This window comes from Eublepharis macularius, chromosome 7 (genome assembly GCF_028583425.1).
Source record: "Eublepharis macularius isolate TG4126 chromosome 7, MPM_Emac_v1.0, whole genome shotgun sequence".
Lineage (NCBI taxonomy): Eukaryota > Metazoa > Chordata > Lepidosauria > Squamata > Eublepharidae > Eublepharis > Eublepharis macularius.
Genome location: NC_072796.1, coordinates 125,800,002 through 125,816,740, shown reverse-complemented (window position 1 = coordinate 125,816,740; position 16,739 = coordinate 125,800,002). Strand labels below are relative to the sequence as shown.

Here is a 16,739-nt window from a genome sequence, read left to right as displayed (position 1 = left end):
ACAAAATGACAAAACAATTGCCAAAGAGGTTTGCATTTCCCCCCCCCCCCCCCAAAACTGAGTATGTGCCAAAACAGTAGGGGTGTGCAATTTGAGTTTCTGATTTGGGATAAATACCCGAATTGGACCTGATTTGTAAAGATTCGGGATTTCCAAATCAAAGCTTTCCAAAGTGATTCAAGTCGCTTCGGAAAGTTTCGGGCTCGTTTAAACCCCACACCCTTGCTCCAGCTTACTGGCGGGCTCCGCCAGTCAGCTGGAGCAAGGGCAGGGGGTTTAAAGCCCCACCACGCTGCTTGTAAGTGGCCTCCACCACCCAGCTGGTTGTTGCCTCCCGGCTGCCTCCTGGCCTGCCAGCCAGGTAAGTCTGAGGTGAAAGTGGGGGGAGGCTGGGCTGAGACAAAACTTCTCCCAGCTTTTTCACTTCAGTGTGCCCCAAATCTGTATGGGGCGTACTGAAGAGGTTTAAATACCTGAATCCTGAAGCAGCTTGCATTTTTTAGCATTTTTTTAGAAACTATTTTTATGATGTTGACAGATTTAACTGTCTGTGGCTACATCTATGACAGAGAAACAACATGTTCCCTGCATTTTGCCCCTGGAGTCCCACTGAGGGGCTTTTTGGGAAAAAATGTGCTCTCTAATGTGCTAACATTGCCACAATCTCCAAATTCCCACTTTTGTTTTCCTTAGCCATTTTCCTTGCAGAGGACAACAAAGTACATATTTTTCTAAAGAAGAGGGTGGTGGGCGCCTATCTTAAGGTCTCTAGTACGGTATTCTAAAGCGTGCGGGCCACCACTAAAAACAGGTCAAGCTCAAGCAGCCACATTACTTAGAGCCAAGCTACAAGTGACGAATGACACTTGCCTAGCAAGTGAACAGACTCATGTGTATTCCTCCCTCTTCACTTGCCATTCACTTGCTCTCCACTTGATCAAGTGGAGCGCAAGTAGATTGCAAGTGAACAGGGAAGAATACATGTGAGTCTGTTCACTTGCCAGGCAAGTGTCATTCGTCACTTGTAGCTTGGCTGTTACATTCTTGCCCTAGGAAACTCATAACCGATCCTGCTGTGAAGAGCTCAGTTGCTGCACAGGCTTATATTGGAAGAAAAGGGCAGTTTCCACACTACTCACCTTCATCTGGAACGCTGTGGAACGTCGCGAAAAAACCGCGGAAGATGCTATGTTCCACGCAAGAAGATGCTATGTTCCACGTTTTTTTCGCAACGTTCCGCAGCGTTCCGGATGAAGGTGAGTAGTGTGGAAACGGCCAACGTTCTGCAGATAATGTTTTTCAAAGGGAATACAAATGGTATTCAAAGCTGAATAAATAGAAGGGGATGTCAAAGATTTGCTGTTAGGTCTAGAGCACTGATGAAAATTTTTAATGGGTACATGTTGGGCTTCCATTTTTTCCACCAAAACTGTATCCAATGCAAACTTGAAGCCTGCTTCTCTGCTTGTGATTTATTTTCTCTGGGACCATCCTTTCTTTCTTTATCAGTTGAAGCATCAGCAACTAGCTGCAACCTAAAAAAGAACAGCTGATGGCTTTTCAGCAAGTGTTTTTTTATATATATAATGATGGAAAACGTATGGGAAGAATAGGTCCATTAACCAAAACATTAACACTGAAGCTCTGTCTGACTTTATTAACGCATCCATTGCACAAGAAATCTACCAGCGGGGACTCAGGGTATAGTGGAACTGATATGCCCTGTAGGATTGTGGGAGCAAACAGCCAAAACAATTTCTTTCTGGGAAAAGCCTGGAGTCTTATTTGCCTGTCATGTCTGTTAGGGGTTTAATGTACCATTTAATACGCCATGAGATTTTCTCTTAAGTGGATGCCTTGGTTAAACAACGTTCAGGAAGTTCAGTGGGGTGTTTTCCAATGTCAATACCATGTTCCAACCTTGCCCTCGGTCACAAAAAGCCTCTAGTTTTCCTCTCACCACTGGCACGGTACATTTCTTTCATTCCAGTACTCAAGAAATGCTTTCACCATTGCTCTGAGAAGTCCCTGCAAATGCTTCTTTTATGACAAGCTTGTACATAACTGCTTTATTTATCTACCACAACTGCAGCAAAGGATTCAGGTTAATTAAGTGCAAATAAAGGAACGGATCCCACTGATTGATTCTGATAGCAAAGGTCCTTTCCTCTTGCAGAAGAAGCCTCCTCCAGATGCAACAGAGAAAAATAATTTTTTCAAATGACCACGCTGGAAACAACATTCTGCTGTGGTAAACCAAACTCTACCATCCACGGTTTGCAACAAATAGGTTTGCTGTTTGCAGCGCTAAACTCTTATAATTCTGGACTGTGTTGCATGCACATGAAGTTATAAATAAATGTGTTTGATTTTTTTGCACCTGTGCAGAACGGTTGCCATGTTGGCCCTGCACACCCGTCCTTGCCAGGCTCTGAAAGTAAGCAATGAAGCGAGTGAAATGTTTCAGGCGGGTGACAGGACTGAGATCAGCAGCTGAAATTTGCTTCCCATGGCCTTGCCTTTGAAAACGTCAGTTGTTCCAAAATGCAGCAGCCAGGCTATTGTTCAGGACAAAATACATGGATTGTAATCACCCCAGTGCTAAAAGACCTGCAATGGCTGTCTGCCTGTCCATTTCTAGATGTGATTCATAATGCTGTTTGTTACCTTTAAAGTCCTAAATGGTTTGAGGCAGGAGTGGGGTTGCTAGGTCCCCTTACCCTCCTGTCGGGAAGGGGGGGACCTAGCACTTACCTTTCCCAACATACTCACACACGCAATCCCAGCAAAATAGAAAAGAGTCCAGTAGCACCTTTAAGACTAACCAACTTTACTGTAGCATAAGCTTTAGAGAACCACAGTTCTCTTCGTCAGATGCATCTGACGAAGAAAACTGTGGTTCTCGAAAGCTTATGCTACAGTAAAGTTGGTTAGTCTTAAAGGTGCTACTGGACTCTTTTCTTTGTTGCTACTACAGACTAACACGGCTAACTCCTCCTCTGGATCGCAATCCCAGCACAGAGCAATGACATCATTTCTGGGAGTGATGTCATCACGCAGGCCCCGGAAGTGCTCCTGAGCTCCGCACCAGGCCAGCTGGAGTCCCCATACAGGCTGAATCATCCCAGCATGAAGCCCGAGAGCATCCCCGGGGAGTCACATCATCGTGCTGCAACAGGAGCGTGCCCTGGGAGGCCCGTTCCCACACCTTTTCCTCCGCCAGCCAGGTGAGTGGTGGCAGGGAGAGGAGGCTGGGAGCAGGGGATCCCCCGCCCTCACCAGGGGACCAGCAACCCCAGGCAGGAGTACTTACAGGAACACCTCCTGCCACACTGTCTAGCCTGCCAGTTAACATCTGAAGCCCTGCTCTCTGTGCCCCTACCATAGAGGTGAAGTGGGTGATGGTGCTTTTTCAGTCATGGCACCTCACCTTTGGAAAGCACCTCTTAAGATTCACCTGGTACTTACTTTGCTGCCCCATAGGCCCAAATCTAATGCACTTCTCTGTACCCTGGCTTTTAACTGAGGAGTTCCGTCTTTTAAAGTGTTTTTTCATGTCAGTTGCTAGCCTGAGGGCTCTTTCATGGATATCATTTTTTTGCTGCTGAATGTTGCTTGATGCTGTATTTATGCCCCTGGCTTGTTTATTACTGATCACCCTTAAGTATTTTTAATGTATTGTTTTTACTTTCTGAGCCACTTCAGGCAAGTTCCTAGAGAGGCATCATAAATATTTTCTAAACAAACAACAGCATACCAGCTGCTGAGGGGGGAGTTGGGGAAATTTTGGCCTCTGTGGGTCTTCTGGGGTATTTGCTTGCCCACTGAGGGACCCAGGATCCCTGACTAGATGGGCTACTGGTCTGATTCATCAGGGATCTTCCTACATGACCTATCCCTTTGGCAAATAAAGGTTGGACCAAACAAACAGCTCTGCCCCTGTGGCATTTGTCATCGCTTCTAAGTCTGGGATTCAGTAACATTTGTCGGCAGGGCTGGCCGCAAAGCCCCCCCAAAGCAGATGGCATTATATAATTGTATAAAAGGTTTTCCTTTATGTTGCTTTGACAACGAAGGGAAATGAAAAAAGAGCATGTGGTTGGATCCAAGGTTTCCATAAAGGGAGTACAGTCATGGAAGCCATTTTAGCCACTTCTCCCAGACCAGCACAAACTACTGCTGAGGGTTGAAGGACCCTTGAAAATAATATGCCAGTGAAAAGACTGAGCAGTTCAGGGAATGGGTTAAGAAAACTTTTCACCCCTGCAAATCCCCAGCTTTCCTGCTGAAAATATTTGTGCCAATATTCAGTGCAGCCGTTTGCAAGAGTATTTTGTGTGAGGAACATGAATTATAGTTTAATTTGAAGCAGGGATCTTAACAACATAGGAACAATAGATGTAGTAGCTAAGACCATGAACCCAGATGTCCTCAGTTTATATGTCATCAGTGAAATCTTTAGAGGGCCTAAAGCAAACTACTGTTCTCTCAGCCAGATAATAATACTGAAGTAATTTACAAAGCTAGCACAAGAATTGTTGAGATAAAGGAATGTGAAGTCTTCCAAATTTTCAAAAAGTAATTTCTACATAGCTTGTTTCAAAGTCAAAATCGGCCTGCTTTGGATTGCCAGCAATAGCAAAGAAGAGATTTAGAGATGTCAATTCCCTTTGAGAAAGGGGGAGGAAATTCCTGGCACACCAGCGTCACTTCCAGTTTAAATCAGAAGTGACACAAGACACTCTAGCGCTTTTGCAAAACTCTGTGGCTTTATGCCCTGGGTCACTTCCAGTTTAAACTTGAAGTGATGTTAGTGTGCCAGAGTGATGCTGGTGCACCAGGACCCCCCCAATTGCTCTCTAATAGGATTGTACCAAAGCCCCTCCCCCCAATTGCTCTCTAATAGGTTTGCACCAAAGGACCCACTCCAATTGCTCTCTAATAGGATTGTACCAAAGAAAGCACAAAACACATAGATGGGCCCAGAAAAGTTATAGCTGTCTATTTGTCCCACATACACTCACAACATAGATACACTCGCACTCCACAAAAGAAAAAAGTAAAATAAACACAGCCTTCAGTGTTTGAAATCCCTACAGCTTATGGTTGGGCCAGTTTAATTTCAATAGATAGAAATGAACCCTCTCTACTGGCTTAGCTGCCAAGGTGGTAAAGAATATTCATAAACATTCCAGTATCTAAGAGGGAAGGAATAAAGAAGCCTCTCTATATACCAAGGTCTAAGGCCAAATGGGACAGTTGAGAGGAAAAATAGCAGAGAAGGAAGGAGGCAATACTATCAGACTGAGTTGTGTGAATGATCATCTGCGCGCCATACAAATAGGATGTGAACTGTATGAATAGGAATGTGTGTGTGAGAAAGTGAATAGGTAAAGGGAGTATTTCATGCACAAAGTACATCTGTGAATTTTCACAGGTCTCTTATTATTCATGGCTCAGCCTTCCAGTAGGTGAGATTAAGAGGAGCGTGCACCGACTCTAATTCTCTCATCACTGAGTTACAGCTTCTTCAGACAAATATGGAATCAAGGGACAGGCTTTACCATCATCTCCTCTCTTAAAAAATTAGCTACTGAAAGCTGGTGTGAAAACTGGAACCTCCAAAGATCATCTTATAAGCAGTTCACTTAATCTCAGCTGCAGAAATTTGATTCCACAGTGGGACAGTGAACCTGAATATGTCTTTCTTCTACCTGGGGCAGTTTTAGGTATGGGGCGTTCATGGTAGCTGTCCTAGGCGGGGCTCACACCACCATGGCAGCTAGCTACTCCAAGCCCTGAAACTGCCCATACTTCTTAGGGAATAAGCAGCAAGTCCTGAAAACACCCACTTGGTGAAAAGAGGAAGCTGATGGCTGGTCAAGAACAAAGTACATGTTCCAGATAAGAAACAAATGGTGTTGATTTGTAATGCTGATGTTCTAGGGGGGTACTGCTTTGCCCCCTCAGTTAGGGGTAAGTTTATCTTTGTCAGGCTCAGAGAAAATTCTACTTTATTGATGGCAAAGCAGAATGATAACGGGAGACAAGGGTGCCTTTTTCAATTATACGTGGCTCGAAGGCTACTTTCCCTTCTTCTCTTTAGTACTGTAATCTCAACGCTAGACTACTATAACATGCTGTATGAGGGGCTGACTTTGAAGACAGACATATTTGAAACTTCAGTGAATGAAAAAGGGAGCAGCCCATCTTCTGGCTAGTGAGCTCATATCAACGTTACGCACCCATCTTGAAATATTTTTAGGCGCTGGTTCTTACCTCTAAAAACTGTTATAACCTGAGGACCACAAACCTAAAGGACAGCCTCTCCTGCTATGAACCTGTGCACCATCTACACAACTGTATGCAACTCTTCTGGCTAATTGCTCAAACCATGAGGACTGTTAGATAAGTCTTTTTTACATACAGCCCTGACACTTTAGAGCAGTCTTCCAAAGGAGATCAGAGCCATTTTCATACTGCTTACCAGCCATGGAACATTGCGCCGAGCTCCTGGAATGACAGCGTCTTCCTGTTGCAATTTTGTGCAAGAATTGTCATTCCAGGAGCTCAGCGCAATGTTCCATGGCCGGTAAGCGGTGTAAAAATGGCCCAGGAAGACCTCCTCTTTGTCACCTTTTAGGAAATTTAGGCCTAAATTCCAATTTTTTAAAAGTGGTGCAGTTGATTTTACCATCTCATTATTCTACTTCCTCATTTCTCTGTATGTGTGAACCAGGCTGCAATCCTATTGTATCTGCCTGGGTGTAAGCCCCACTGAATGAAATGTGACTTGCTTATGAGTAAACATGCATAGGCTAATACTATAAAGCCAATCGAGGTGCCACAGTGCTCAGGGGGAAGATGTGACAGTATCTTAATTGGCCCAACCAGATAGAATTTAATGTTACTTTAACAATAGTAGTTAACAAGATGCTTTAAAATACACAGATTTGGGTGATTTACTGTACAGAGGGGATCAATATCCAACATTCTCTCCTAATATGGTCTTTTCTCTTAGGTAAGAACAGGTAGGGATATCTTTAATTCTAGTCCTTGGCACAACAAACGACTGCCAGTTAAAATGGGTTTTATGGCTTCATTTCTGTTTTGAAGGCACACATTTCTCTCCCCCCATTCCCTCCCAAATCCAGTATCTTTCTTTCAGTGTCAGAGGAGCAAATTAAAAAGGAGCAAGAAACCACATCTTTTACCCATTGAGGATTATGCCTCAACACAGAGAATGTATTTGACTGCAAGGTCTGACATTTTTAGCCATACAATTTCATAAAACATTGGGTGCTAAAAAAGAAAGTTGAGGTCAGGATATGGGATACAACTGCATCAGCTTTTCCCATCTCATTTCTTTGTGTTGCAATACTTCCCTCGCTGTATCAGAGTTAATCTTTACACATTCCTTGTCTATACAAGCAGTGCAGATTTGGTAAAATAATACTCTTATGCACCACGGTAATATTGTTCAATGAGCAAAGCTCTACTGACAATGGATAAGTAGGAAAGACTGGGCAAACTCAGAGGCAATCCCATCCTCTACTTATTCAAAAGAAATTAGTTGAGACCTCAGTGGTAAATGGTCTGATGTGCACAAATGTTAAGAAAGTTCCCTTTGGAAACGTCACCAGAAAATGGGCACTCAGAAGGTATTTAATGCCGGACCTTTAAGATCCAGACTGGTCATTTGATGAAAGAACCAAATAAGTTCGGCAGATGGTACCTATCTTAGTTCTGCATCTTGGGTTGTTTCTATCAGGGCTTCCCAGAAAAAGAGAATATATTCATTTGAAAGATGCGGGGTAGGTAAGATAAACCTTTTACTGGGCAGTTTTTGATGAGGATGTCCAAGCCGTGGCTCAGTGGTAGCAAGGAATCTGCTTTGTTTGCAGGGCATCTCCTTGGCATCTCCGATTAAAAGCAGCAGGGAGTTGATATGCCAGACCTTCACCTAAAGATCTCATTACTTGTTACACAACCCTTGTGTCTGCCTTATCCTTTATAACTATGGGCAGGGCTCATTTTGAGGGGGAACACGCAGGAACGCAGTTCCAGCAGTTCCCCAAAGAGGTCACATGTCAGGTGGCCCCACCCACCTGACTCTCAGCCCTTTTGGGCCCGTTTCAGCCTGGATTGGGGCCAAAACGGCCCAGATCGGGCCTCTGACGGGTGGTAGATCACTCTCCCACTCAGCAATGGCCCGATCCTGACCATTTTAGGCCTCTTTTCGGCCATTTTCAGCCCCTTTTGCCATTTTGGACCCAATTTCGGCCCTGAATGGCCAGGATTGGGTCCAAAACAGCCAGGATAGATGATGTCAGGGGGTGTGGCACATGCAAATCAGTTATGCTAATGACACACTTTTGGTGATGTCAAGGGGTGTGGTATATGCTAATGAGGTATGCTAATGAGTCCCTCCAGCTCTTTTTCTACTAAATGACCCTTGACTATGGGACAGAAAACCACTGCTGGTCAGAGTAGGCAATACTGACCTGGATAGACTGACAGGCTGATTCAGTGTTCAAGAGCATACAAACCAAACAGATACCTTTAGGGGCAAGGATACCATGGAATGGTTTAAACCAAACCTTGGATAACATCAAGATTAAACTGCAAAAGAAAACCAGCCCGGAGTACTTTGAAGAGTGTTTTTTTCATACCTCACAATATACAGAGATACGGTTTCTTCTGAGGATAATAATCACATGCGGTCTAAATGTTGTCCTTGTTCAACATTAGGAGAATGTGAACAGGTTAAAATAATTTCTGTTGAGTCCATTTATGAAATAAGAACTTGGGCCATTTCTGCTAGATAGATTTCAGACTGAAAGCGAGCTTGTGCTAATTCATATCTTTATCGAATATTCATCCATGAGCAGGATACCAAGGACTGTTTATAGCTTATCCACTGTGGCAAACTCAGCAGATCATCAGACTAGGGTTGCCAGAGCATGGACAACTGTGGGAGATTTGGAGGTGGGAACACTGGGCGGCCATGACATCACATGCATTGTTACATCACTTCCAGAGAAATCCCAGAAGTGACATAGAGTAGGCTCTAGGAATCACTAGTAACTCTATGGTAAAACCACAGAGTTTCCAACCATTCTTAGAGCTACCCTCCGTTACTTCTGGACTTTCCTCAGAAGTGATGTAACGGTACAAGCACCGTTGCCTTTTCGAGAAGGGACCTGGGTCAGGAAAGCCTACTTCAGATTCATCGACTCCTAGCCAAACCAAATCTGCAACTTTGCACAGTAGTGCAAACCTCCCTGCTGAATATTGCTGCGGAAAATCTGGGTTTTGCTTACAACAGATATCAAAGAACTTGTTCATGACTAGTAGGGAGCAGGGCACAGGAGTGAAAGGTGGTCACCTGATCAGGGCAGTCACATGCCTCAGGCCTCAGGCCAAGTCCCGTTAAAGACAGCCAGTGTGGTGTAATGGTTAGGGTGATGGACTAGGATCTAGGAGGCACAGGATCTCGTCCTCATTCTGCCATTCTGCTCACTAGGTGACTTTGGGCCAGTCACACACAGCCCTCCTCACCTACCTCACAGGGTTGTTGGGAAGGAAAAAATGGAGGAGAGGAGAATAATGTTGTAAGCTGCTTTGAGTACCCATTGTGTACTCATGGAATATAAATGAATAAAAATAATAACAATAATGAAGAGGAGGATAAAAATAATGAAAAATAATAATAAAAACAAAAAATAAATTGTACTAGGAGAATTTAAGTGGCATAGAACTTTACATGAAATTTTGCTTCGTTGGGTACACAAATGTTCAAACTACTTGAACAGAAAATATGTATAACCCCATCCGCACAACAGATTTCTTTCCCTTGTAAAATTACTCTGCAGCATCACCTAGTGGTTGTGAGAAACACACTAAACTAGCTGGAGTTTTGCACGCCTGTTTAATTCACGTTATTAAGCCAATTACACTAATGCAGTAACAGCAGAAGTGGATTTCTCTCTCTACCCCTTCTGAGTTAAGCAGCCACTGTAGAGACCCCCCCAACCCTATTCAACTGATCGACCTAATTTCTGTGACAAAATAAAGCACCTGGTGAACATAAAAGGCACTGAACCAAGTCCGTTAGACAAAGCCGACAGTGCAGTCCTAAACCGTTATGCCCACTGACTTTAATAAAAAGGTGTAACTCTACTTAGGATTCTGCTGTGAGCTTTGCAGAGAGAAAAGGAAGGTGGTGTGTTATAGAAACAGGAAAGACCTAGAAGAAAGCAGAAGAAACATGCTACTATTTTCAGAAAAAATGCTGCTACGTATACATTGTTGTGAAAAGGCAACGTGTCCAGGTAAGATGTTCAATGTCAGGTATGGTTTCTGGAGAGCCAGGTAAAGGATGCCGGGCAATTGGCTGTTCAATGATTCATGCAATGCAGGCATCTGTTTGGGACAAATGTCCCATTCATTATACGGATAAGCTAGCCCTGGGTATTATGCTAAATTACCAGCGACAAGGAGAGAGCTATGAGTGATGCCTTTAGTCTGAGGGCCATTTCATATATGAAGCAAACCTGAGTCTGCCATAAAGTATATACTCAACAGGGAATATCCGCCAACTGTTACATCCTAAGAAGTGCATAATTTATTTTGGTTTTTATTGCCAGCCTTTCTCACTGAGACTCAAGGCAGATCATAAAGCAATGAAAGGAAAAAAAGGCAAATAATACATCATAAGACACCCAATGAACAATGCAACAAGACTAGGAACACAAAATTCAATGGCAATGTGAGCAACAATAAGAACAGCAAACTGCCTAAGGCAAGATGTAGTTGGCGGAATGCAGAAACTGAGATCTCAAAGGAAAATGACAATGCATAAAAGGCAGATAATACCTGCAATAATAGATTATATCAACAATAATCATTGTAATGGACTACAGGCTCGTTTCCACGTGAAGTTGCCTTTCTGGATAATTCCATCTTACTACTGGTCTAATTCCATCATAAGAATGCCCTCCTGAACGCGTCTGTTTTGCACATTTTGCCGAATGATAGTACATTAATGTGTTTTGTAAATACAATTGTCCTATTCACATTTTGCATTATCAGGTGTACACTGAATTAATAAACAGTCCATAGCACCTTTAAGACTAACAAACTTTACTGTAGCCTAAGCTTTCGAGAACCATAGTTCTCTTCATCGGATGCTGTGGTTCTCAAAAGCTTATGCTACAATAAAGTTTGTTAGTCTTAAAGGTGCTACTGGACTCTTTACTATTTTGCAATTACAGACTAACATGGCTAACTTCTCTGGATCTATGACCCCTGAATTAAAGCATCCTAAGGTGGAATGGCACATTATAAGTAGTTCCAGGGTTATTTTCAAAGATTTCTTTTTTTCCTTTTCCAAATTTATTTTCATTTACTTATTTAAAACATTTTATGCCACCTTTCCACCACTTATTTAAAACATTTTTCTGCCACCTTTATTATATATATAATAAAACCAGGGCTCATTTTGAGGGGGAACATGCAGGAACACAGTTCCAACAGTTCCCAAAAGAGGTCACATGTCAGGTGGCTCCGCCTACCTGACTCTCGGCCATTTTGGGCTTGTTTCGTCCTGGATTGGGGCCGAAACGGCCCAGATCGGGCCTCTGACAGGTGGTGGATCACTCTCCTGTTCAGCAGCAGCCCAATCCTGACCATTTTCAGCCCCTTTTTGCTGTTTTGGGCCCGGATAGGTGATGTCAGGGGGTGTGGCATATGCAAATCAGGTATGCTAATGGCACGGTTCTGGAGATGTCAAGGGCATGGCATATGCTAATGAGTTATGCTAATATGTTATGCTAATGAGTTCCTCCAGCTCTTTTTCTAAGAAATGACCCCTGAATAAAACTATTAAATAAAACATAATATAAACACAGGAAAACATATGAATGGGGTGGGGCTAATAAGAGTTATTGAGAGAATGCCAAACAAAACAAAAAAGTTGCTGCTGACGGAAGGCAAGGATAAGGGGAGACAGAAATGCCTTGGGAGGGAGTTTCAAACCTAGTTGATATTTCAAGGAGGTGGGGAGGAGAACAGCATGAGGGGGTTTCCTGGGGAAGAGGGAGCAACAGCATGGGTAAAAGGGGATCATTATTGTTACTAATGTAGTTCTACAGTTTCTGTATGACTATGTATTCACGTTGAAAACTAAATAAAAATTGTTTTTTGAGTCCCTCTCTCTCCAGTGCTATACTTCCCCTTGAAATAACAGTTCCAGCAGCTGCATTTGGGGAAGAGGGGGGGAAAGATCTTTTAAAGTAATCGCTGAACTGCATGTGTTTTCCACTCTTGGACATATCCTTCAAAACAGGAATAAGAATTATGTATGAAGCAGCTCAGAGACTTTTCTGAATGCTAAAGCATAGCCCTAGGATCCTGTGGATTTGAAAAGCCTACTTTTCTGAGCAGCGTTTGTCGAAAAGAGCGAATTTTCTTGAAAGGAAGCCAATGTTCTCAGAAACCAGGAAGCATGCAGCAACCTAGTTTTACTTGTTTCAAGCCTGCTGTAATTCCTGTCCCTGAATCTACATGACTCCAAAATGTATTCTGCAGGAGAAGAAAAATAAGGTAACCTGCAGCCTACCTTAAGCTCTTTAGCGTTGCTTTATCCTCTCCGATATCTCACATATAGTTCTGAGGGCTCGGAAGAAGGGAAGAGGTTCTGTCGCCTTAGGAAAAGTTTCTTATTCCAGTACGGAGGCAAAAGCTTCACAACATACCCAGAACTTTACAGGTAATTCTGAGAGCTCTAGTTCAAAGGCCCGATCGAGTGCAACATAATAAATGATGGACAGTTTGGCTGATAACTTTTGTCCTCCTTTAAAAGAAATCTGGATGATGTATGCTCTGAGGCCGAGGGATGAAGAGAAGGCAAGTGTTCGGCATTCCAACAGGGGGCACACATGAGAGGTGATACCTCCCTGCCTCTAGTAAGGCTTTTGATTTATTGGTACTACTTACACAAGTAAAACAACAGCATAAGAGCAAAGAAGACATTTTTTAAATATTGAACCAGCTGAAACATCTGTTTGCAAAGCAGCAGTTCATACAGTATTAATTTAATATCACAACAATACTTTGCATGGCAGCAATATAATCCTTCATAACCAGTAAAAACAGAGTGGCAAACCAGAACACATCACCAACATAACCAAATGTTAACAAAAAAGACTTCCCTTGGTAACCAAGCAAGCCACCCAGAGAAAGCTGTTCTGCCGTCATATTACCACCATTGAGAAGGTCCTCTAGTTGGTTGTCCACCATCTCCAATCAAAGCCAAACCAACAAGATGGTGGGCCTTCTATGATCAGAGCTCCCGGGGGGTATTTTTAACTTCAGTCATTAGGAGTATGTGACCCTGATTCAAACTGAGATCACAGCACAAATGGATGGGGGTGGTTAAACCTCTCTCCCGGTATCATTTTCCTGATCCGAAATGGGGCCAGGGAGATGCTCATTGCTCCCTTGGGAAAATATACAAATACCTGTATCAGTACCTGCACGTTTCCACAGTAGGCTAAACACCACCTCCTTGGGGACCTTTCAAATCAAGAAATCTCCCCACACACGCCAAGCTCTCCCATTACACCAAACCCTATGATTTTAAAAACCTACTGAGAGATACAGTCATGGAGCTTCTGTCTTCTCATCTGCTTTTACACTGGTGGGACACCCAGAGCCAGGCCGCCAATGATCTCAAAGAATGCACAGGATTCTATGGTAGCCGGTGGGCCTTTAAAGAACCTGTGGTGCCACATCATTTAGGGCATGATAAGCTTTCTGGTAGGGGTGGGCACAAACTGGTTTGTGGTTCGTAGTTCGTGGGGTTTAAATGCCCCTTTCTGTGCCGCTTAAGAGCAGCATGGAAAGAGGCATTTAAACCCGTGGATCAGCTGCTTGTCAGGGATCTCCCTGACAAGCAGCTTATCATTTAAACAGCGGGGCTTGGCTAGCCAGCTGGGAGTTCCTGGCTGGCCAGCCAAGCCCCACCTGCAGTTTAAATGGCCATTTAAACTGGAACTCCCAGCAGGCCAGCCAAGCCCCGCTGTTTAAAGGGCCATTTCCCCGCCTCTCCAAGCTGCGTGGAAATGGCCATTTAAACAGTGGGTTGGGCTTGGCTGGCTGGCCTGGAGTTCCCAGCCAGCCAGCCAAGCCCCGCTGTTTAAATGGCCATTTCCCCACCACTCCGAGCAGCGGGGAAATGGCCATTTAAACTGTAGGTGGGGCGTGTTTTTGGTTCGTGTTCCATTTTGTGCCCATCTCTACTTTCTGGTGTCCATCCAGAATTTATTATTGCAATCCCAGACATAAAGCTCAGATAAAAAAGGGAATATTATTGTTCAAGCAAAAATAAAAATACAGAAATACAGTATCTAGTGATAATAATAACATCATCCATACACAGCCAATATGCAATGTGTTCCAATCACTACAATAAAACCGATGGAATAAATATGAACAAATAGCAAATATTCCAAATATTCAAAAAAGACTTCAAAGAATCACAACTGCCCAGTTCAGGTTACTACCAATGAATGACTCTACCAGCAAACAATATAGTCAGTATAAACTGTCATTTAGGCAGTGCAAACTCTCACATTATAAGTCAAGATGACCCACCCAATATAACTTGCTGTCAATGCTTGACTTAACGAGCATGCCAATAAAACCCATTTCCAGTAGCCTTCCTCAGAAGTCATAAGCTTAACTACTCAAGAAAGTCATCCCAAAAGAAACAGTTACGTATCTGTTTGGGCCAATATTACTCGGAAGTCATAAACTTCATTTCTCATCAAAACATCCCAAACAAAACATTCATATTTCAGTTTTTGCCATTCCATATGTAGCAAAAAAAAAAGGCACATCTTCCAAAAGCTCCAACATCTATTTCCAATCTTCAAGTGAAGTATTGCAATAAAATAACCTGGGGTACCACACCATTTAGGGTATTAGAAGCTTTCTGGTGCCCATCCAGAATTTATTATTGCAATTTCAGACATTAAGCTCAGCAAGATTACAGCAAAGAACTCTCCTATCGCATGCCTAAGCCCTCTTTAATTGAATGAACATAAACACTCATAAACTTGCGCTTAAAGCCACAAGGCCATAGCCTCAAGATCCTTACAAATTCTCAATCTGAGAAAGTTAAAAGGTCCTCAAAAAAAAAAGGATAAGAACAAGCTAGGGTTGCCAGCCTCCAGGCGGTGGCTGGAGATCTCCTGGAACTACAACTGGTCTCCAGGCCACAGAGATCAGTTCACCTGGAGAAAATGGCTACTTTGGGGGGTGGACTGTATGGAATTATGCCATGCCAAGGTCCTTTCCCTCCCCAAACCCCACTTTCTCCAGGTTTCTCCAGGTTTCACCCTCCAGATGGCCAGGAATTTCCCAACTTGGAGCTGGCAACCCTAGAACAAGCTAGACTTTAAAAATTATTATGCATCTTTTGTTTTATCATTGGTATCTTTGGGGAGCAAATTGTAAGTATATTCCTAGACCTTAATTCTCTTTCTTTTGGGCTCTGTCACATTCTCATAGCCTCCCAACACAAACCAGAAGAAAGAAACTTACTTGGGCTGTTTCTCCATCGTATCGTTCTCTGCTACACTTCAATGTCAACAGCCCGCTAAAGGCTGTACATTCTGTAACTAACCCAGAAGTATAACCTCCTCCTCCTACCATCAGCTATGGGATCTGCCTGCCGTTATTGTTCACTTACCAAGATATCAGCCTTTCCTGCTGGGTGGGGCTGTTTAAACATAATTGTATTCATTGCTCTTCTGGATTGGGCCAAGAATACCTAAGACCATGCAGCTCAATGAAGCAACACGGCATCACATGGCAGGTCGGGCATTTCTTCCAGGAGGATCATAAGGCTGCTTTTCTACCACTGAGATGCTTAGCAGCGTCTGGTGGGTTTGTCCCAAGAAGCATCTTTGCCGCGGGTCAATTCCTGTTTTATTCCAGAACAAAGTGTTGTGAGCGCATATATACCCAAGAACTCCCTCCCCATTTTATTGCTATAAAATTGCCATGGCTGAGAAACATATTTTAATGCAAAGGGTGAAGACTCTTAGCCCAGAGACATACTTGCCAGGATTTGCTAGAAGGGACAGATTATTGAACAATCATTTCACAGTGGCAAAAGGGATGTTCATGGTTTAAGGGCTCATTTTTTAAAAGACTTTTTAAAAAATAGTTTGCAACAGCTGGGGCTGCAAGTTCCAGGAAAAGGAAGGTTTTAACCCTTTTTCTCAAACCATTATTATTATTATTATTATTATTATTATTATTATTATTATTATTATTATTATTATTATTATTATTAATGTCATTTATAGTCCACCTTTCTCACTGAGACTCAAGGCAGATCACATAGTGTGAGATCAGTACAATCAGTAGCAAGGACAAGGGTAGGCATTTCCATACAGTGTCAAGGACATTTCCATAAATAATGTCATAGGGAAGATGAATACAATTTTACAAAGACATAGCATTAGCAAGGATCCAATACAGGGTTGAAGGATTACTGAAACAGAACATAATCCATTTTAGGATTGACATTAGAAAACATGAAGCACAAGCAGTATATACGAGTACGTATTCAAAGCAACAGATAATATGTAAAGCAACATAATGGAGGAGCCCATGGTTCCCAACTCATTGGCGAAACATCCGAGACCCCCTCCCTACAATACTGC

General features: G+C 43.0%; 1 protein-coding gene across 1 annotated transcript in view; it reads right to left on the bottom strand.

Moving 5' to 3' along the window:
- The window catches only part of FER1L6 (fer-1 like family member 6), a 133,948-nt gene extending 118,322 nt beyond the window's left edge, over positions 1-15,626 (bottom strand). The window contains exon 1 of the mRNA XM_054985903.1: positions 15,610-15,626. Within this exon, the coding sequence (XP_054841878.1) occupies positions 15,610-15,626 (17 nt within the window). The remainder of the gene's footprint in view (positions 1-15,609) is intronic.
- Positions 15,627-16,739: the final 1,113 nt, after the last annotated feature.